The sequence below is a fragment of the Chelon labrosus genome, assembly GCF_963514085.1.
Source record: "Chelon labrosus genome assembly, contig: SCAFFOLD_67, whole genome shotgun sequence".
NCBI classification, from domain to species: domain Eukaryota; kingdom Metazoa; phylum Chordata; class Actinopteri; order Mugiliformes; family Mugilidae; genus Chelon; species Chelon labrosus.
The window spans coordinates 74,554-92,938 of record NW_028181717.1 but is presented as its reverse complement, the minus strand read 5'-3'; the positions used below and the strand labels follow the sequence as shown (position 1 = coordinate 92,938).

General features: G+C 44.8%; 1 protein-coding gene across 4 annotated transcripts in view; it reads left to right on the top strand.

Annotated features, from left to right (window-relative positions):
• Positions 1–11,478, top strand: part of gripap1 (GRIP1 associated protein 1) — a 39,292-nt gene extending 27,814 nt beyond the window's left edge. The window contains exons 16-30 of one of the 4 annotated variants that reach the window (XM_084575196.1): positions 433–567; positions 2,295–2,390; positions 2,828–2,938; positions 3,030–3,131; positions 4,728–4,841; positions 5,225–5,302; positions 5,770–5,865; positions 6,263–6,319; positions 6,522–6,621; positions 7,020–7,150; positions 7,315–7,431; positions 7,669–7,762; positions 8,920–9,083; positions 9,233–9,331; positions 9,419–11,478. In XM_084575196.1, the coding sequence (XP_084431322.1) occupies positions 433–567; positions 2,295–2,390; positions 2,828–2,938; positions 3,030–3,131; positions 4,728–4,841; positions 5,225–5,302; positions 5,770–5,865; positions 6,263–6,319; positions 6,522–6,621; positions 7,020–7,150; positions 7,315–7,431; positions 7,669–7,762; positions 8,920–9,083; positions 9,233–9,313 (1,476 nt within the window). In that variant the 3' untranslated portion in view covers positions 9,314–9,331; positions 9,419–11,478. Of the gene's footprint in view, positions 1–432; positions 568–2,294; positions 2,391–2,827; positions 2,939–3,029; positions 3,132–4,727; positions 4,842–5,224; positions 5,303–5,769; positions 5,866–6,262; positions 6,320–6,521; positions 6,622–7,019; positions 7,222–7,314; positions 7,432–7,668; positions 7,763–8,919; positions 9,084–9,232 lie in introns of those variants that run through there. The other 3 variants (XM_084575195.1, XM_084575197.1, XM_084575198.1) reach the window with 3 other exon arrangements.
• The last annotated feature ends 6,907 nt before the right edge of the window (positions 11,479–18,385 follow it).

Sequence of the window (18,385 nt, the reverse complement as noted above, 5' to 3'; positions counted from 1 at the left end):
GACCAGAGAGATCTGACATTTAAAAGACCACATTTAATTCTTTTGTTCTACCAATGAATTAGTATTGATTTGTATCAGGTTCCTATGAAGAACTCCTCTTTTGTTGTTTTTTGAAGAATCTGGGAGCAGACAGAACATCTATGGAGTTTAGAGAGCACCAACTGTATGAAAAGCACCTTCAGCACATTTTATCCTGAAATCTGTTAAGGTGACCCACAAACAGTTTGAGCTGCTCTTCCAGAACAGATCCAGATCTAGAACTTTTATCAGGTTTTATCAGGTTTCATTCCGTGATTCCGTGATTCCTGGTTCTTCATCAAATCCTTTGTCGTCTCTTCACTCATTAACGTCTCGGTGGTGACCTCTTGTTGTAGATGCTCCTTGTTCCTGTCAACGCTGTTAAGATGAATAAAGTTGTTTGAATGTGTGCAGATCCAGACAGTGAAGACTCAGGAGATGAACCTGCTGAGGGAACAGCAGGAGGCGCTGACGGCCGAGCTGCAGCAGAGACGAGCTGAACAGGAGAAGCTGTTAGCCCAGAGAGACGACCTGGACTCACAGCTACAGGTAAGATCTGGCCTCACCTGACCTCACCTGACCTCACCTGGCCTCACCTGACCTCACCTAGCCTCACCTCGCTTCACCTGACCTCACCTAGCCTCACCTCACTTCACCTGACCTCACCTAGCCTCACCTGACCTCACCTAGCCTCACCTGACCTCACCCAGCCTTACCTCACCTCACCCATCCCAACCTTGCCTAACCTCACCTGGCCTCTCTTCACCTCACCTGGTCTCACCCAACCTCAGCTGACCTCACCTCACCTCGCGTCACCTGACCTCACCTAGCCTTACCTCACCTCACCTGGTCTCACCCAACCTCAGCTGACCTCACCTCACCTCACCTCACTTCACCTGACCTCACCCAGCCTTACCTCAGCTCACCTGGCCTCACTTCACCTGACCTGGTCTAACCCAACCTCAGCTGACCTCACCTAGCCTCACCTCAGCTCACCATTGCGTCTCTGTCATTACCTAAACCTCACTCGGTTAATCTGAATCTCACCTGGCCTCACCGCCACCTCACATGGCCTGATGATGAAGGTGAAGATGATGATGATGATGATGAAGGTGATGATGGACATACACTACCGGTCAAAAGTTTTAGAACACCTAAACCTAATTTTTCCAGTTATTTATTGCAATTCAAAAAACTCTGACAGGAAGAGGTCTGGCAGACCCAAAGACACAACTGAATCAGAGGACAAGTTTCTAAGAGTTAACAGCTTGATAGGCGGCTCACAGGACAACAGCTTCAAGCTCAGCTTAATAGTGGTCGTAGTAAACAAGTCTCAGTTTCAACTGTGAAGAGAAGACTTGGAGCTGCAGGTTTGACAAGACAAGTTGCAGCAAGAAAGCCGTTGCTAAGATGTCAGAATAAGACAAAGAGGCTCGTCTGGGCCATGAAACACCACCACTGGACTACTGAAGACTGGAAGAAGGTATTATGGACTGATGAATCAACATTTCTAATCTTCAGTTCATCATGCAGGATCTTTGTTCGCCATCGAGTAGGCGAGAGGATGGTTCCACAGTGTGTGACATCAACTGTCACACATAGATGAGGAAGTGTGATGGTCTGGGGCTGTTCTGCTGGATCCAGGGTCGGTGACTTGTACAGAGTGAGAGGCATCCTGAACCAAAATGGCTACCACAGCATTCTGCAGCGCCATGCAGTACCCTCTGGTATGAGCCTAGTTGGTCAGAGGTTCATCCTACAGGAAGATAATGACCCAAAACACAAGTCCAAGCTATGACAGAACTACCTCAGGAGAAAAGAACAAGATGGTCAGCTTGAAAACATGGAGTGGCCAGAACAGTCTCCAGAGTTAAACCCCATGGAGCTGGTTTGGGATGAACTGGACAGAAGAGTGAAAGCCAAGCATCCTACAAGTGCCAAACATTTATGAGAACTTCTGCAACAGACTTGGGAAGAACTTTCTGGAGAATATTTGATTTCTATTGTAGAAAGAAAGCCACGAGTGTTTTCAGCTGTTATATCTGCCAAAGGTGGCTACTTTGATGAGTCAAAGGTTTAGAAAACATTTTGGTCTATAAACTGATTCCATGATTTATGTTTCAACTCAAAACGCTTATTTGTTCTATGCTTTCATTTCAGAGTGTAATGAGACACTGAACTGAATCATGTTCAGTAGAAAACTGGAAAAAGTCTGGTGTTCTAAAACCTTTGACCAGTGGTGTAATGACGGTTGTCTCTGTCTCCATGTCCTCCAGGAGTCCAGTTTTGCCAACAGGAAGTTGTTAGAGCAGTTAACTGAAGAAGGACAAGAGAAGGACAAACTGCTGAGAGAACTGGACGAGGCCAAGAAGGTACAGAGACGCAGACAATGGGACACGTAGACAATGAGACAGAGAGACATAGGGACAGTGAGACACTGAGGAGAGATACACTGTTTCTGTCTCTTTCTTCTTTCTCATTGTCTCTGTTTGTCTCTGTCTCTGCCCCATTGTGTCTCTGTCTGTGTCCATCTCATTGTGTCTCTGTCTCTTGTCTCTCTCATTGTGTCTCTGTCTCCTTGTGTCTCCTTTTGTCTCTCTCATTGTGTCACTGTCTCATTGTGTCTCCTTTTGTCTCTGTCTCTTGTCTCTCTCATTGTGTCTCCTGTCTCCTTGTGTTTCCTTTTGTCTCTGTCTCGTCTCTCTCATTGTGTCTCTGTCTCCTTGTGTCTCCTTTTGTCTCTGTCTCTTGTCTCTCTCATTGTGTCTCCTGTCTCTCTCATTGTGTCTCCTTGTGTCTCTGCGTTTAGACGGCAGAGAAGAGGAAGTCCATGTTGGACGACATGGCCATCCAGCTGAACCAGGAGAAGTCCGACCACAAGGAGGCGCTGTCAGACCTCCGACTGCAGCATGAGAAGGAGGTGGCTGTTGTCATAGTTACCGTCTCCTCTTCATTTGTTAACTTGTTTACCTGTTTATTTATTTTTCTGTCCCCTGTCCTCTCCCTTTCAGGTCCTGGGGGTGAGGGCTCGCTATGAGAAGGAGCTGAGAGGACTCCATGAGGACAAGAATCGCTCTGAGGAGGAAATCCGTCTGCAGCTCAGGGAGGAGAAGGTAGAGAAGAAGAGTCATGTGACATCTGTAAATGCTACATGCTACATGATATGTGGGACGTGCTACATGCTACATGATATGTGGGACATGCTGCATGCTACATGCTACATGCTACATGCTACATGATATGTGGGACATGCTACATGCTACATGATATGTGGGACGTGCTACATGCTACATGATATGTGGGACGTGCTACATGCTACATGATATGTGGGACATGCTGCATGCTACATGCTACATGATATGTGGGACATGCTACATGCTACATGATATGTGGGACATGCTACATGCTACATGATATGTGGGACATGCTACATGCTACATCCTACATGATATGTGGGACGTGCTACATGCTACATGCTACATAATATGTGGGACATGCTGCATGCTGCATGCTACATGCTACATGCTACATGATATGTGGGACATGCTACATGCTACATCCTACGTGATAAGTGGGACATGTTGCATGCTACATCCCACGTGCTACATGATATGTGGGACATGCTACTTGCTATATGCTACGTGCTACATGCTACATGCTACATCCTACATGATATGTGGGACGTGCTACATGCTACATCCTACGTGATATGTGGGATGTGCTACATCCTACGTGCTACATGATATGTGGGACATGCTACATGCTATATGCTACGTGCTACATGCTACATGCTATATGCTATATCCTACAGGATAAGTGGGACATGCTATATCCTACATGATATGTGGGACATGCTATATGCTACGTGCTACATGTTACATGCTATATCCTACAGGATATGTGGGACATGCTATATCATACATGATAAGTGAGACATGTTGCATGCTACATCGTACGTGCTACATGCTACATGCTACATCCTATGGAATACGTGGTACATGCTACATGCTACATTCTATGTGATACGTGGAACATCCTACATGCTACATCCTACGTGATAAGTGGGACATGCTACATGCTACATCCTACATGTGGGGCATGCTACATTCTACATCCTACGTGATACATTGGACATGCTACATCCTATGTGATACATTGGACATGCTACATCCTATGTGATACGTGAGAAATGCTACATCCCACACGCTATATCCTACATGCTACATCCTACGTATTACATGCTATATCCTACATGCTACATCCCACATGCTACATCCTACGTAGGACATGCTATATCCTACATGCTACATCCTACGTATTACATGCTATATCCTACATGCTACATCCTACGTATTACATGCTATATCCTACATGCTACATCCCACATGCTACATCCCACATGCTACATCCTACGTATTACATGCTATATCCTACATGCTACATCCCACATGCTACATCCCACATGCTACATCCTACGTATTACATGCTATATCCTACATGCTACATCCCACATGCTACATCCCACATGCTACATCCTACGTATTACATGCTACATCCCACATGCTACATCCTACGTAGGACATGCTACATGCTGCATGATTCATGGGACATGCTGCATGCTGTATCCTACATAGTACATGCTACATCGTACAAATGCTATGTACATCATGCTACGTTCTACATGCTACGTTCTCCCTGGTCTTTTCCAGGCTCGGACCAAGGAGCTGGAGGGTTTCCAGCAGCAGGTGGAGGAGCTTCAGGCTCAGATTCAGTCCATGGAGGGAACCAAAGGATGGTTCGAGAGACGCCTCAAAGAGGCCGAGGTCAGTCGTCAGTCGTGTTCTCCAACTGTTCTCTGTCAGACTCAAAAGCTGATGAACCAGTTAGAACCGCTTCAGTCATTTTAAAGTTTAAAATGGTACATGTTCTCTAACTGTTTTCTATACGTTCTCTATCTGTTCTCTAACTGTTCTCTGTTCTCTAACTGTTCTCTATCTGTTCTCTGTCTGTTCTCTGTTCTCTGTCTCTTCTCAACCTGTTCCTACCTGTTTTCTAACTGTTCTATCTCTGTTGTCTGGTCCAACTGCTCTCTGTCTGTTCTAAATGTTCTCTAACTATTCTCCTTCTGTTTTAACTGTTCTCTATCTATTCTAACTGTTATCAAACCTTCTCCAACTGTCCTCTATCTGTTCTAACCTTTGTGCAGAACAACATAGAGAAGAACTCTCTACAACACCAGGAGGAGATGCAGCATCTGCAGAGAGAACACAGTTTACAGCTGCAGGTACAAACATTGTTTGAACAATAAATATCTAGAACCCTAACGTCCACTACAGCTCCTCCTGCCTCTTTAAGGCGACGTTCTAATGTTGGGAACCTTCAGTGTTTAAATCAACAGAGGTCAGCTCAGACAGCAGAACCAGCAGTGACCACTAGATGGCAGCCTTTCATCAGACCTTTGGTTCTTTAACAATGATTCAGAACGTTACTATACCATCAATCAATCAATCAATCAATCAATCAATAATGACAGCAGTATGTTCCTTTAATGTTCCTGACTAACAGAACGTAGAACCCTTAGACTGCTAAGCTACAGTCTTCATATATATAAATAAGATGAAACATGATGATGATGAGTGTCTGATGGCTTCCCAGCATGCACTGGGGCTCTGATCTGCAGCTTGTCCTATTGATCTCTATGTCCCTCTCTGTCCTTTTGTTTCTGTCCCTCTCTGCCCTCTGTCTTTGCAGGACAAACAGTCAGAGATGGACGGATTGAAGCAGCAGCTGGTGGAGGTTGAGAGACAGAGGGACGAACACGTGGACACTATTGGAAAACTGAGACAGGTGAGAACTGGACATTCATCCATCGCTGAAAATAGTCTCTCTTTGTCCTCTCTCTCTCTCTGTCCTCTGTGTGTCCTCTCTCTCTCTCTCTTTGTCCTCTCTCTCTCTCTGTCCTCTGTGTGTCCTCTCTGTGTGTTCTCTGTGTTTGTCCTCTGTGTGTGTCCTCTGTGTGTCGTCTCTCTGTGTGTCCTCTCTGTGTGTCCTCTGTGTTGGTCCTCTCTGTGTGTCCTCTGTCTGTTTGCTCCCTGTGTGTGTGTCCTTTCTGTTTGTCCTTGCTCCATTTGTCCTCTCTCTCTGTCCTCTGTCCTGTCTCCTTGGCTGTGCGTCCTCTGTATCTGATTAATCTGAAAAAAACGTTGTCTCCGTTTCTAAGTGCACCCTTGTCTTCTGTCCCTAGGAGATAAAGGACACTGTGGACGGACAGAGGATTCTGGAGAAGAAAGGCAGCGCAGCGGTGAGTTCATCTGACTGGGGGACAGACACTGAAGGACACAGACAAGTGGACATAAATGTTTTAATTTATAATAATAAATATAATATTTTATTTTCTATTTTAATTTAAGATCAGCAGAGCATGAATATAATAATGGGAAAGTAAGTCTCTGTCTCTGTCTATGTCCCTGTCCCTCTGACTCTGTCCCCCTGTCTCTCTGTAGCTGAAGGACTTGAAGCGCCAGCTGCAGCTGGAGAGGAAGCGAGCGGACAAACTCCAGGAGAGACTCCAGGAGATTCTGACCAACAGTAAAACCAGGACAGGTGAACGTCCACCTGTCCACATCCTCAGTGTCACTCAGTGTCCTCTGTCTAAAATAAGACAAGCCTCTGCCACACAGACCTGTAAACTTTTATAGTGTCTCTGTCTCTGCTGGGTCCAGGGACGTCCTCTGTTTCATGTATAATTTATAACCTGAGGTTTTGAGAATCAGACATTTTAAAGTAGCTGCTCTGCACCGGCCTTAAAGGGACAGTCTCTTAAAGGGACGAAGTCTTTGACGGACGGTGTCTTACAGGGGCAGTATTTTAAAGGGACGGTGTTTTAGCGGGACAGCGTCTTAAAGGGACAGTGCTAAAGGGACAATAATCTGATGTCTTAAAGAGACAGTGACACGTTCTGTCTGTCCTGTCTCATAGAGGACATGTTGTCTGTCTTTCAGGTCTGGAAGAGCTGGTTCTGTCTGAGATCAACAGTCCCAGTCGGACTCAGCAGACAGGAGACTCGTCCTCTGTCTCTTCCTTCTCCTACAGAGACATGATGAAGGAGACTCAGCCGACCAATCAGAGCAAGGTGGGTGGAGCTCCTCCCGTCGAGTCAGTGATTGGACAGATGCTCTGGGGACACGCTTCGTCCAATAACACGTAACCAGACCCATGGTAGAGGTTGTAAGTGTGTGTTGGCGTGGAGCCGTGGAGCAAGGCGTCAGAGGTTGATGGTTCCTGTGTCTGTGTCAGTCAGGAGGAGGCAGTCCTCAGTCTCAGCGTCCAGCTGAGTTATCTGACGACGAGGTGGGGGAGCTGTTCCAGCGTCTCGCGGAGGTCCAGCAGGAGAAATGGATGCTGGAGGAGAAGGTGGGGAGCCCTCCGTTACCATGACAACCACCCTCTGTCCTGCCCTGTCCCCATGATAACCGTCTTTACCGTCTATGTGTCCATCGTGAGGATCTCTTAGTAGACACTAGCCGTCTGGAAGCGACTCATAGCGGCTGGTCGTTCCTCCTGGAAGCTGATTGGTCAGATTATTGTCACATGACCTCATAAACCCGAACCGTCCATTGGTTGGACTCTGATCATGTGGTTCTGTTTCAGGTCAAACATCTGGAGGTCAGTTGTTCCTCTATGGCCGAGGACATCTGCAGGAAGAGCGCCATCATTGAGACATACGTCATGGACAGTCGCATAGGTGAGACACGGGTAGACCTGGTCAACGGGTGAGACACAGGTAGACCTGGTCCACATGTGAGACACGGGTAGACCTGGTCAACGGGTGAGACACATGTGAGACACAGGTAGACCTGGTCAACGGGTGAGACACATGTGAGACACAGGTAGACCTGGTCCACATGTGAGACACAGGTTGACCTGGTCAACGGGTGAGACACATGTGAGACACAGGTAGACCTGGTCCACATGTGAGACACAGGTAGACCTGGTCAATGGGTGAGACATGTGAGACACAGGTAGACCTGGTCAATGGGTGAGACACAGGTAGACCTGGTCAACGGGTGAGACACAGGTAGACCTGGTCAATGGGTGAGACACAGGTAGACCTGGTCCACATGTGAGACACAGGTAGACCTGGTCAATGGGTGAGACACAGGTAGACCTGGTCAACGGGTGAGACACATGTGAGACACAGGTTGACCAGGTTGACCTTCAGTCTGTGTGACTGACTGTAATATCGTCTGAACCTTGTGATGTAAGAGGAACATGCTCACAGAATGAGCGGCCTGTTGGTGGAACCCTCCATCAGCTCTACACCTGTGTTCCTGTGTTCTCCTACTGGGTAGAACAGGCAGCCTGTTGGTGGAACCCTCCATCAGCTCTACACCTGTGTTCCTGTGTTCTCCTACTGGGTAGAACAGGCAGCCTGTTGGTGGAACCCTCCATCAGCTCTACACCTGTGTTCCTGTGTTCTCCTCCTTCTGGGTAGAACAGGCAGTCTGTTGGTGGAACCCTCCACCAGCTCTACACCTGTGTTCCTGTGTTCTCCTTCTGGGTAGAACAGGCAGTCTGTTGATCAGTTTGAGCTCTGCTGCCCCCTAGTGACCGGAGGCTTGTTTATCGTTCAAGCATCAATAAAGACACTAATACTGAATAGCGGTTCAGTTCTTCAGTGGTTCTCTAGGGGTTCTTCAGTGGTTCTTCAGTGCTCCTCTAGCGGTTCTCTCGGGGTTCTTCAGTGGTTCTTCAGTGGTTCTCTCAGTTCTGACCCAGGAGGTGTGATACTGTGTTGTCTTCAACCAGTGATGGTTGGACAATGAGCTGTCTGTTGAACTCCTTCATTCATTCATTCTCCTCCTCCTCTTCCTCCTCCTCCTCTTCCTCCTCCTCTCTCAGATGTGTCAGGAGGAGTAGTGGGAGGTGCTCAGGGGGACAGGGGAGGTCTTGGCTCTGTCCTCAGAGATCTGGTGAAACCAGGAGACGAGAACCTGAGAGAAATGAACAAGAAGCTTCAGAACATGTTGGAGGAACAGCTGACCAAGAACATGCACCTGCACAAGGTAACAGAGACGAGACGGGGACAGACTGAGACATGGGGACATGACAGAGACAGACTAAGACATGGGGACATGACAGAGTCAGACTGAGACATGGAGACAGATAGAGACACTGAGAGACACCCACACAACTTCTGTCTCTGTCTCCACAGGACCTGGAGGTTTTGTCCCAGGAATTAGTCCGTCTCAGTAAAGAAAACACTCCTGGTGGAGGTACTGCTGGGTCAGGATGAGACTATCACTTGGATCCAGTATGTCCATTCCCTTCCTTCTGTCTACATCCATGACCTCAGCTGGTCTCAGTCTAACGCCTGGAACCATCTCTTCTTCCTTCCCAGCACTGTGGGCTCTGACTACTGCCTAGAGTGTTATGATTTCACTACTTCAGTCTGGCTCCTGGGCTGTGACTAAATGCTGGAGTAGAAGAAGAAAGTGAAGACGTTGCTGTTGAATGTAGTGAACCACTGTGCTGTGTGTTGGGTCCTGCCTATAACCTGGAAAATCATAGTAACTGACCTACTGCTTGAGTTCTTTAATAATGTTATGTCTGTCTGTCGGGCCTGGCTATGTCCTGAACTAGTTTGAGTTTCAGGTAATATTCCTGGTCTGCAAAGAGCCATCTGATTTGTTTGCTACGTTGTCACGGAGACAGTTCTGTTTTCATCATGTCGTTAAAATGAAATAACTTTTGCCGTGACAACTGAGCAAAGATGTGATGGTCGTGTTAACGCTGACTAACCATCATTTCATCAGCTAACAATGCACATTAGCACTAACGCTAATACTAGACAACGAAAGTTAAACGAGACGTCGGCCGATCTTCAGAATTCAGCTTTGAGACGTTAACATATCAGTTATGTGTCTCTGCTGCCACTTTGCTTCCCTGCTTTTATTTATTGCCCTTGGTTTCTGCAACAGGGCATCAGACGGGGCCCAGACTATTCACTGGATTGTAAATTTCATTAATTGATTATTTCTAAAAAAGTAAAAGCCTGAAATTTAATAAAAAGCAAAACAGAAGTCAACTGAACTCCAGTTTGTAGTCTGCTCCTTTGTCGTGTAGATTTTAGGTGTGACAACAAAAAACATGAAGATGAACTTTTCAGTCACAGCACAACTCCTCTAATGCACCATTCAGTCTCTTTTATGACCAGGGATGCAAAATGGCTCAGCAGTCACTCCAAGATTATGTCTGTTTCGTCCAGGGCTGTGTCTACGACTTGGATCATATGAACTGTAATTTATCTTGCACTGTTCTTTCCAGGGACACCAAATGGTGCAGAGAATATAACATTTTTTGTTGCTCTGCTTTGGTTTAGTGTCGGGCTGGTTCTATTTCCTGCTTTAAATGCATATGACTGTATCTTTAATTCTGCCTCTGTTCTGTAAAAATCTAATTTTAAATCTTAGTTTTTACAGGAAGTGACACACAAGCACTTCCTGTTTGCCTTCATTTCGTCTCTTGGCCTCATGGCTTTGACTACGTCCTGGACTTTATGTTGTAACTGCCTGTGAAATGTTGCTTGGTTCTTTGTTTTGAAGTTAAAACTTTAAAAGCTTGTCAACCCGATTAAAGTTCAGCTCCAGCGCCGTCTGAAAGAAAAAGTTGTCACTGAGGCTGCTCTGAGATCACATCAGAGATTTGTCCTCCTGACTGAGTGGGAGTGGTCTATGTGCTGGACAGCATTTGTTTAACTCTGTATATATATATATACATATATATGCTGTGATATGACGTGTACCTGTTTGGAGAATCAACTGAATTATTTATGATTATGACGCTAATTATTGTAACAACCTGATAAAGTTCTGTCTGACCACGTCGGAGGTTTCTTCTCGTTCCTCTTCTCACAAACACAAACATCACGGTATTAAATCCGTCACAACCTTGTTCACTTTCATCTCTTGTGAGGGAAAAACAGTTTGGTTGAAAAACTAAAATATTTAAATTTGAAATGAATCAATACAGAAACTGATCTGAACAAATAGCATGACGGTCGGAGACAATTCATGTTAAAACATCTGAAAAGATTTCCATAAAGAAACTGACATGAGCTCAGATTTAAAATATTTACTTTAGGAGATTTCGGTCACATGACGAAAAGATCTGAAAACTGAAATGAACAAGTCCTTGGCTATCTGATGTGATACCAGCAGGGACACCGAATGGTGTAGACCAGAGTTTTCCGTTGGGCTCCATCTACATCCTGGAGAAAGCGGAGGAAACATCTCTGTAGATATTTTATTTCTAGTGGATTTCTCCATCTTGAGCCTTTTGACAACATTAATTAATCTGGGGATGCCAAATGGTTCCTCTTCCTGTGAATGTTTCAGTCTATGTCCTGAATCACACATTTAAAGAGGAGGAAGAGGAATGATGAGTGTGATAAAGTCTCTGAAGGGTTTTTATTTTTTCATGTTAGAAAGAGTTGGTTCTATGTGGCTCCATCTATGTCCTGGACAACAACATCTCCACTGAACTCTCATATCTGCTAAAAGTTTGGTTCTTCTAGTTTAATGTTGAAACATGGAACTCGAGATGGTGCAGAACCACAGCTGGGTTTGTCTTCCTTTAAACTGTGGTCTGGATCAGTCTACGTCCTGGAGGTCAGCTGAAGTTTCAGTTCTTTGGTGAAATCTAGTAAAAGTTTAATCGACTCTGGCTTAATCTCTGCAGAAGGCTGACTCCGCCCCCTCCACACTTCCCACAATCCTCTCTGTTGTTGGATTAAAAGTTGCTGGTGAAGTTTGATGGAGGTGATGTTGGGGCTAATTATCTACCCACTATTTCCTGTCCCACAGAGAGAGAAGGATTAGGGAGAGGACCGCTGACGGGCCGCCTTAACGAGATAGCACCAGATTGGCCTGGCCGAGGGTTAATTGGACAAGTTCTTTTAATTAGAGGAAACCTCAGAGGGAGGACATATGCTTGGAAACATTCGTCACCAGCTTTAATGTGCCTGCAGCTCGTTGGTCAAAGTGCAGATACCCACAATGCACCAGTCCTCGTGCCAGAGCTCCAGGGACATGAACATTCGTCTTCTGTCCAGTTGTTTCTGAAGTTTGTTTGAAGAGGAACCGAGAAAGATTTCAGTTTGTTCTCAACTAAACGCTGAGCGCCATCAATTCCTTCAGCGTCAACGAGCTTCATCGACAGAGGATGAGGTTAGAGGAAAGTGGAAGGAGAAAGGAGGTGAAACCTGAGGAGACTGAACCCTAAAAGGACAGGAGGTGAAATGAAAGAAGAGAAAATGAAATGAGAGGAGGTCGGGTCGGGTCGGGTCGGGTCGGGTCGGGTCGGGGGGGGGGTCCATTCACTCAGGTTTCACACAGTAGAAGACAGTAAATGCATCACACAGATGAGACAGTAAATGCATCACACAGATGAGACAGTAAATGCATCACCACAAATGAAACATCACATCAGAGATCACTTGAACGCATCGCTGGACATTAGAGGACATTAACACATCGCAGTGGAGGACAGTGAAGGCATCGCCTGAGAAGACTTTGAATGCATCACTGTGTTGTTTTGTTGTGAAATAAAAAACAAACAAGGTGAGCTCAGACAAACACAGCGTGGCCCCCAGGGGCCTCTGAGTATTGATTAGACTCTCAGTGAATGTAATGAGAGCTGCTGAGTTTGTTTTTAGCTTCAGAGTGGGAGGAGAGAGAAGTGGCAGCACACACTAACACACACAACAACAATACACACAACTATGCACGCAACAATACACGACGCACTAACACACACAACACACACTAACACACACACTAACACACACTAACACACATGTCTTTGTATAGACGACCAGTGAACAGTGTAGGAGGTTGTAACTGAGAAGAAACAACCTGAGGTCTGATTACAGCTCCTGTCTCTGTCTCTGTGTCTCTGTCTCTGTGTCTCTGTCTGCCTGTCTCCCTGTCTCTGCCTCTGTCTCTCTCTCTCTCTCTGTCCCTCTGTCCCTGTTCATCTCTCTCTGTCCATGTCTCTGACTCTATCTCTGTCTCTGACTATGCCTCTGTCCCTCTGTCCCTGTTCAAGTCCCTCTCTGTCTCTCTCTCTGTGTCTCTGCATTCATTTAGTCCACAGTTAAAATAACTCTGTCATTATGTGTTTGATGGAGCCCTAAGTTAACAGAGCAACATGTTAGTTAGCATAGCAACATGAAAGCTAGCATAGCAACATGTTAGTTAGCATAGCAACATGTAAGCTCACGTTGTGTCTGTTGTTGTGTGTTGTGCGTTGTTGTGTGTTGTTGTGCGTGTCCAGCAGAGCCAGACTGACTACCAGGTCACATGACCCCACCTTGTGATCTGACCGGATCAGGTTCTCCAGTGTTTACATCAGGCCGTTTATCAGGGTTAGTGAGGACCGTCAGCTGTGATCTATCAACCTGCTCCTGGTTTAGACTGAAGCTCTGAGGCGGTAGAGACCAAACACTGAGCTAGAAGACGGTGAAGACGGTTTGTTCTTCATCCAGTTCTATGAAACGTCCCAGTCTGTTCTTGAACGCCTCACACAGTGTTTAATCAGTGAGATTAACTTCCAGCTGCAGACTGGACTCGTCAGCGTCACCTCCGACAACAACAACACTAAGTGAAGCTCACAGAGTCAGCGCTCCACTGATCCACAGGTAGATAAGGACGACAGGTACGCTGACAGACACACACCTGCCTTAGAAAGGAGCTCAATGAATACACTTTTAATTCAATTCAATTTTATTTTTATAGCGTCAATGAGAATACAAATTGTCTCAAGAAGCTTTATAAAACTCAAACCTGATGGAAAGGGTGGCAAGAAAAATTCCTTTTAATAGGAAGAAACCTTAAACAGAACCAAAACCAGAACCAGTTCATCTGCCTGTAAAAACAGCTGTTAACCTGCTGCACAGTAGAAGCACATGATGCGAGTATTGACAGAGAAGAGACAGGATTAGAAATCAGAGGACAGGAGCTCAGAGCTCGTATCAACATGGATCAACTGATTTAACAAAGAGGTGAAATGTGATAGAGGCTAAAGACAGCTCACCTGTCAATCAAAGCAGCCACACCCCTGAACTCTGCAGAACTTTAAACCTTGATCATTGAAGAAGGTGAGTTCTAAAAGCATTCATCCTGAAGAGAGCAATCATCTCCAGAGACCAGAGCTGTAGATTTAACTTTTAATATATCTTCAATACCAACAGTCTCCTGGCTGCGCTGCTTCCAGCACTGTTTATGTCAGAGCTTTCATCCAATCATATTTCAGTCATCATGTGTTGCCAGGGTAAACAAATCAATAGCTTAAAATAAATGAAACTGTTGCTTTAACTAATCAGATTTAATAGTCGTGTTTTTCAACCCACACTGTCTGAAGGACTCAGATATACTCAGCAATTCTTTTTCAAGATGGACTTTTCAAGAAGAGCTGGACATCATGACGAAAGGCCGACCAACACTATTCAAAGCTAGCGAGCCTTCGATGAACACTGCAAATTATAATGTTGATCAACTCAGTGTTTGGAGCTGCACAGGATTTGCAAACTTGAGTTATCTGTCCAAGGCAGCAGGGGGACACCAAAACAGCGGCTGGGGTTAACCCTAACCCTAACAGCTGTCGGAAACTTTTGGAGAAACCCGAGTGGATCTACAGGTTAACGAAGAAGTGCCCAGGGAAACGGAGCTCCACAACGAAAAGGTGAAGAAAAATAGGGAGATACTGAAAAGAGCGACAGATATTTATTTCATGAGCTGAACAGGAACTTTCATTTTGGAGACATGATGAAAGTGCCGCATCTGCAAATAGAGAAAACTATGAGAAGCTTCTTTCTTTTCTCAACACAGGCTGATGTTATCATCTGAACACTAACAGAGTGTTTTATGGGACATCCGGCAAAATACAAAGTGATGGGAGAAGAGTTAAAAAGGGAAACTAATAAAAGCCTTTGTTGCTGTTTTGGTGGATGAGACGACAGATGTGAGTAACGGCGCTCTCACTGGTGTCAAGGAAGCCGATGACTTTCCTGTTCTCATTGTCTGTTTGGAGGAAGTTGTGAGGCACAGGTCATGTCCTCTGGACTAAATGGGGTCTAGGCTAAAGTTAAGGAGAGGATTTTAATGCGATTTATCCAGATGTGCTCTTCTCTGTTCTACACAACAAAACACTGGATGTACAATTGTGTCCTAACGATAACTTCACATCCTCTACACGTCCTCTACACGTCCCAACAGTTTGTCCATCCATCCTGTCCATCTCTGTTGGTGGAAACTTTGGGGGCCTGTTGAAACCTGATGCTGTCAGTGGTTCTGCCTGTCTGCCTTCTTGATCCACTATACTGTCACACTCCAAGGTAATATGATCACATGTGTGTGAGACATACCTGTCACTTCACCTATCCATCTACTGTCTATCTGTGTCTCTACCTTAATGTCTACCTGCATCTCGACCGTATGTCTACCTGTATGTCTACCTGTGTGTCTAGGTAGAGATTGTCTAGGTATATTTATTAATTTCCTTGAAGGATTAATAAAGCATTGTGATTCTGATTCTGTGATCAATGCCTACACGTATGTCTACCTGTATCTCTACCTGTATATCTACCTGTATCTCTACCTGTATATCCACCTGTATCTCTGCCTGTATCTCTACCTGTATCTCTACCTGAATGTCTACCTGTATCTCTACCTGTATCTCTACCTGAATGTCTACCTCTATCTCTACCTGCATCTCTACCTGTATCTCTACCTGTTTGTCTATCTGTATCTCTACCTGTATGTCTACCTGTATCTCTACCTGTATCTCTACCTGTATATCCACCTGTATATCCACCTGTATCTCTGCCTGTATCTCTACCTGTATCTCTACCTGAATGTCTACCTGTATCTCTACCTGTATCTCTACCTGAATGTCCACCTCTATCTCTACCTGCATCTCTACCTGTTTGTCTACCTGTATCTCTACCTGTATGTCTACCTGTATCTCTACCTGTATGTCTGCCTTAATGCCAACCTGTATGTCTGCCTTAATGTCTACCTGTATCTCTACCTTAATGTATATCTGTATCTCTACCTGTATCTCTACCTGTATGTCTACCTGTATCTCTACCTGTATGTCTGCCTTAATGCCAAACTGTATGTCTGCCTTAATACCTACCTGTGTCTCTACCTTAATGTATATCTGTATCTCTACCTGTATGTCTACCTTAATGCCTACCTGTATGTCTACCTGTATCTCTACCTGTATGTCTACCTGTAGCTCTACCTGTTTGTCTACCTGTACCTCTACCTTAATGCCTACCTGTATGTCTACCTTAATGCCTACCTGTATCTCTACCTGTATGTCTACCTTAATGCCTACCTGTATGCCTACCTGTATGTCTACCTTAATGTATATCTGTATCTCTACCTGTATGTCTACCTTAATGCCTACCTGTATCTCTACCTGTATCTCTACCTTAATGCCTACCTGTATGTTTACTTGTATCTCTACCTGTATGTCTATCTGTACCTCTACCTTAATGCCTACCTGTATGTCTACCTGTATCTCTACCTGTTTGTCTACCTGTACCTCTACCTTAATGCCTACCTGTATGTCTACCTGTATGTCTACCTGTTTGTTTACCTGTACCTCTACCTGTATCTCTACCTTAATGTCTATATGTATCTCTATCTGTATGTCTCTGTGAAGGTTCTCAGTCATCCAGGTCATGGTTTATCCAAAAAAGGTTCAAAAAAGGCAACTGGACTTGTAGAGTTTTTTTTTTTGAGAAGACGTTTCATCCGAGTAGCTTCTTCAGTTCAAGGGGACTGGTGGGAAGTCTGAGGTTTAAATAGGAACTCCTCCTGAAAAAAACTTGCTAGTTATGCTAATAACCAGAAACTGGTGCAGCTAATTTCCATTAACGACTGGGTACTTACCTGTAGTTGAGGGGGGACTGTTTTTTTTCCTCCTCCTCTTCCCTATCTGAAGAAGCTACTCAGATGAGAGGTGAAATGTCTTCTCAAAAAACTCTACAAGTCCAGTTGCCTTTTTTGAACCTTTATGGGATCTACCTGTATGTCTACCTGTATGTCTACCTTAATGCCTACCTGTATGTCTACCTGTATCTGTCATCTGCCCATCTCCTTTATTGTAAAGTTCCTGTTTATAGTCTACTCACATTTAACAAACAAATCCATCTGTATATGTTCATAGTACCTCATTCAATCATTATGTATATCCTGCTCATTCACCTGTATGTAGGGTCTCACCTGTACATCATTTGATCTGTAAATATTGTCCATATGTGGTAAAAAAAAAAACCTGTACCATTCTACTTATATACCATAATATTTACGCCACGTGCACTTACTGCCTATTGCACTTCTGCTTAGATGCTAAACTGCATTTCGTTGCTCTGTACCTGTACATGTGTAATGTCAATAAAGTTGAATCTAATCTAATCTACTCTAAACTAATCTCTACCTGTATCTCTACCTGTATCTTTACCTTAATGTTTCCTGTCTGTTCTCAGTATTTCTGTGTGAAATTGTTGTCCACGTCTGTCCTGCTGTCTCTTCTCTCAGTTGTCTATAATAATAACAATAATAATAATAATAATCTATCTATAAATCAAGAAGCGTCTGTGTGTCTGTCTGTCTGTCTGTCTGTGGCACGCATATCTCGCGAACCGTTGGCCCGATTGATTTGAAACTGGGCAGGTGTCTCGCTACGGGCACGAAGATGTGCACTGCTAAGTTTGACGTTGTTTGGATAAGAAATGTAAAATATATCGGTAAAATAGGTTTTCTCCGCTCTAATATTTCCACTAATCCTCATACTTCCGACGGGCACTGCACTAGTAATAATAATAATAACTTTTATAAGGTTCATGATTCAGAAACATTCAGCTCACAGCTTCATAGCTGATCATTCCTTTCTCTGCACTGAACCGTGTTCTAATGCAGTAATACCAGCAGTGACCACTAGATGGAAACACAACCATTCCTCTTCACGATAATAATATACGACAACAGGGAATCTACACGTTGTCATCTATCAGTCCACCCTCTTAATTATCTATTTTGGGGGCCCCCCGGTAAAAACAGCCTGACATGTGACAGACTCGCATGCATTGGTGAATATGTGTGTTAGCGTGTATCAGTGTGTCTGAGGTAGCGTAGCATCGCGTGAGAAGGACGATTTCTTTCTCTGAGTTGATCATTGACCTTCTCATGTTTGTTCAAGCAGAAAGACCTAGACAGGAAACGCTCCTCCTCCCGTCTCATCTGTCCTCCCTCTGTCCTCTGTCCTATCTCTTTCCTCTGTCCTCTGCCCTGCCTCT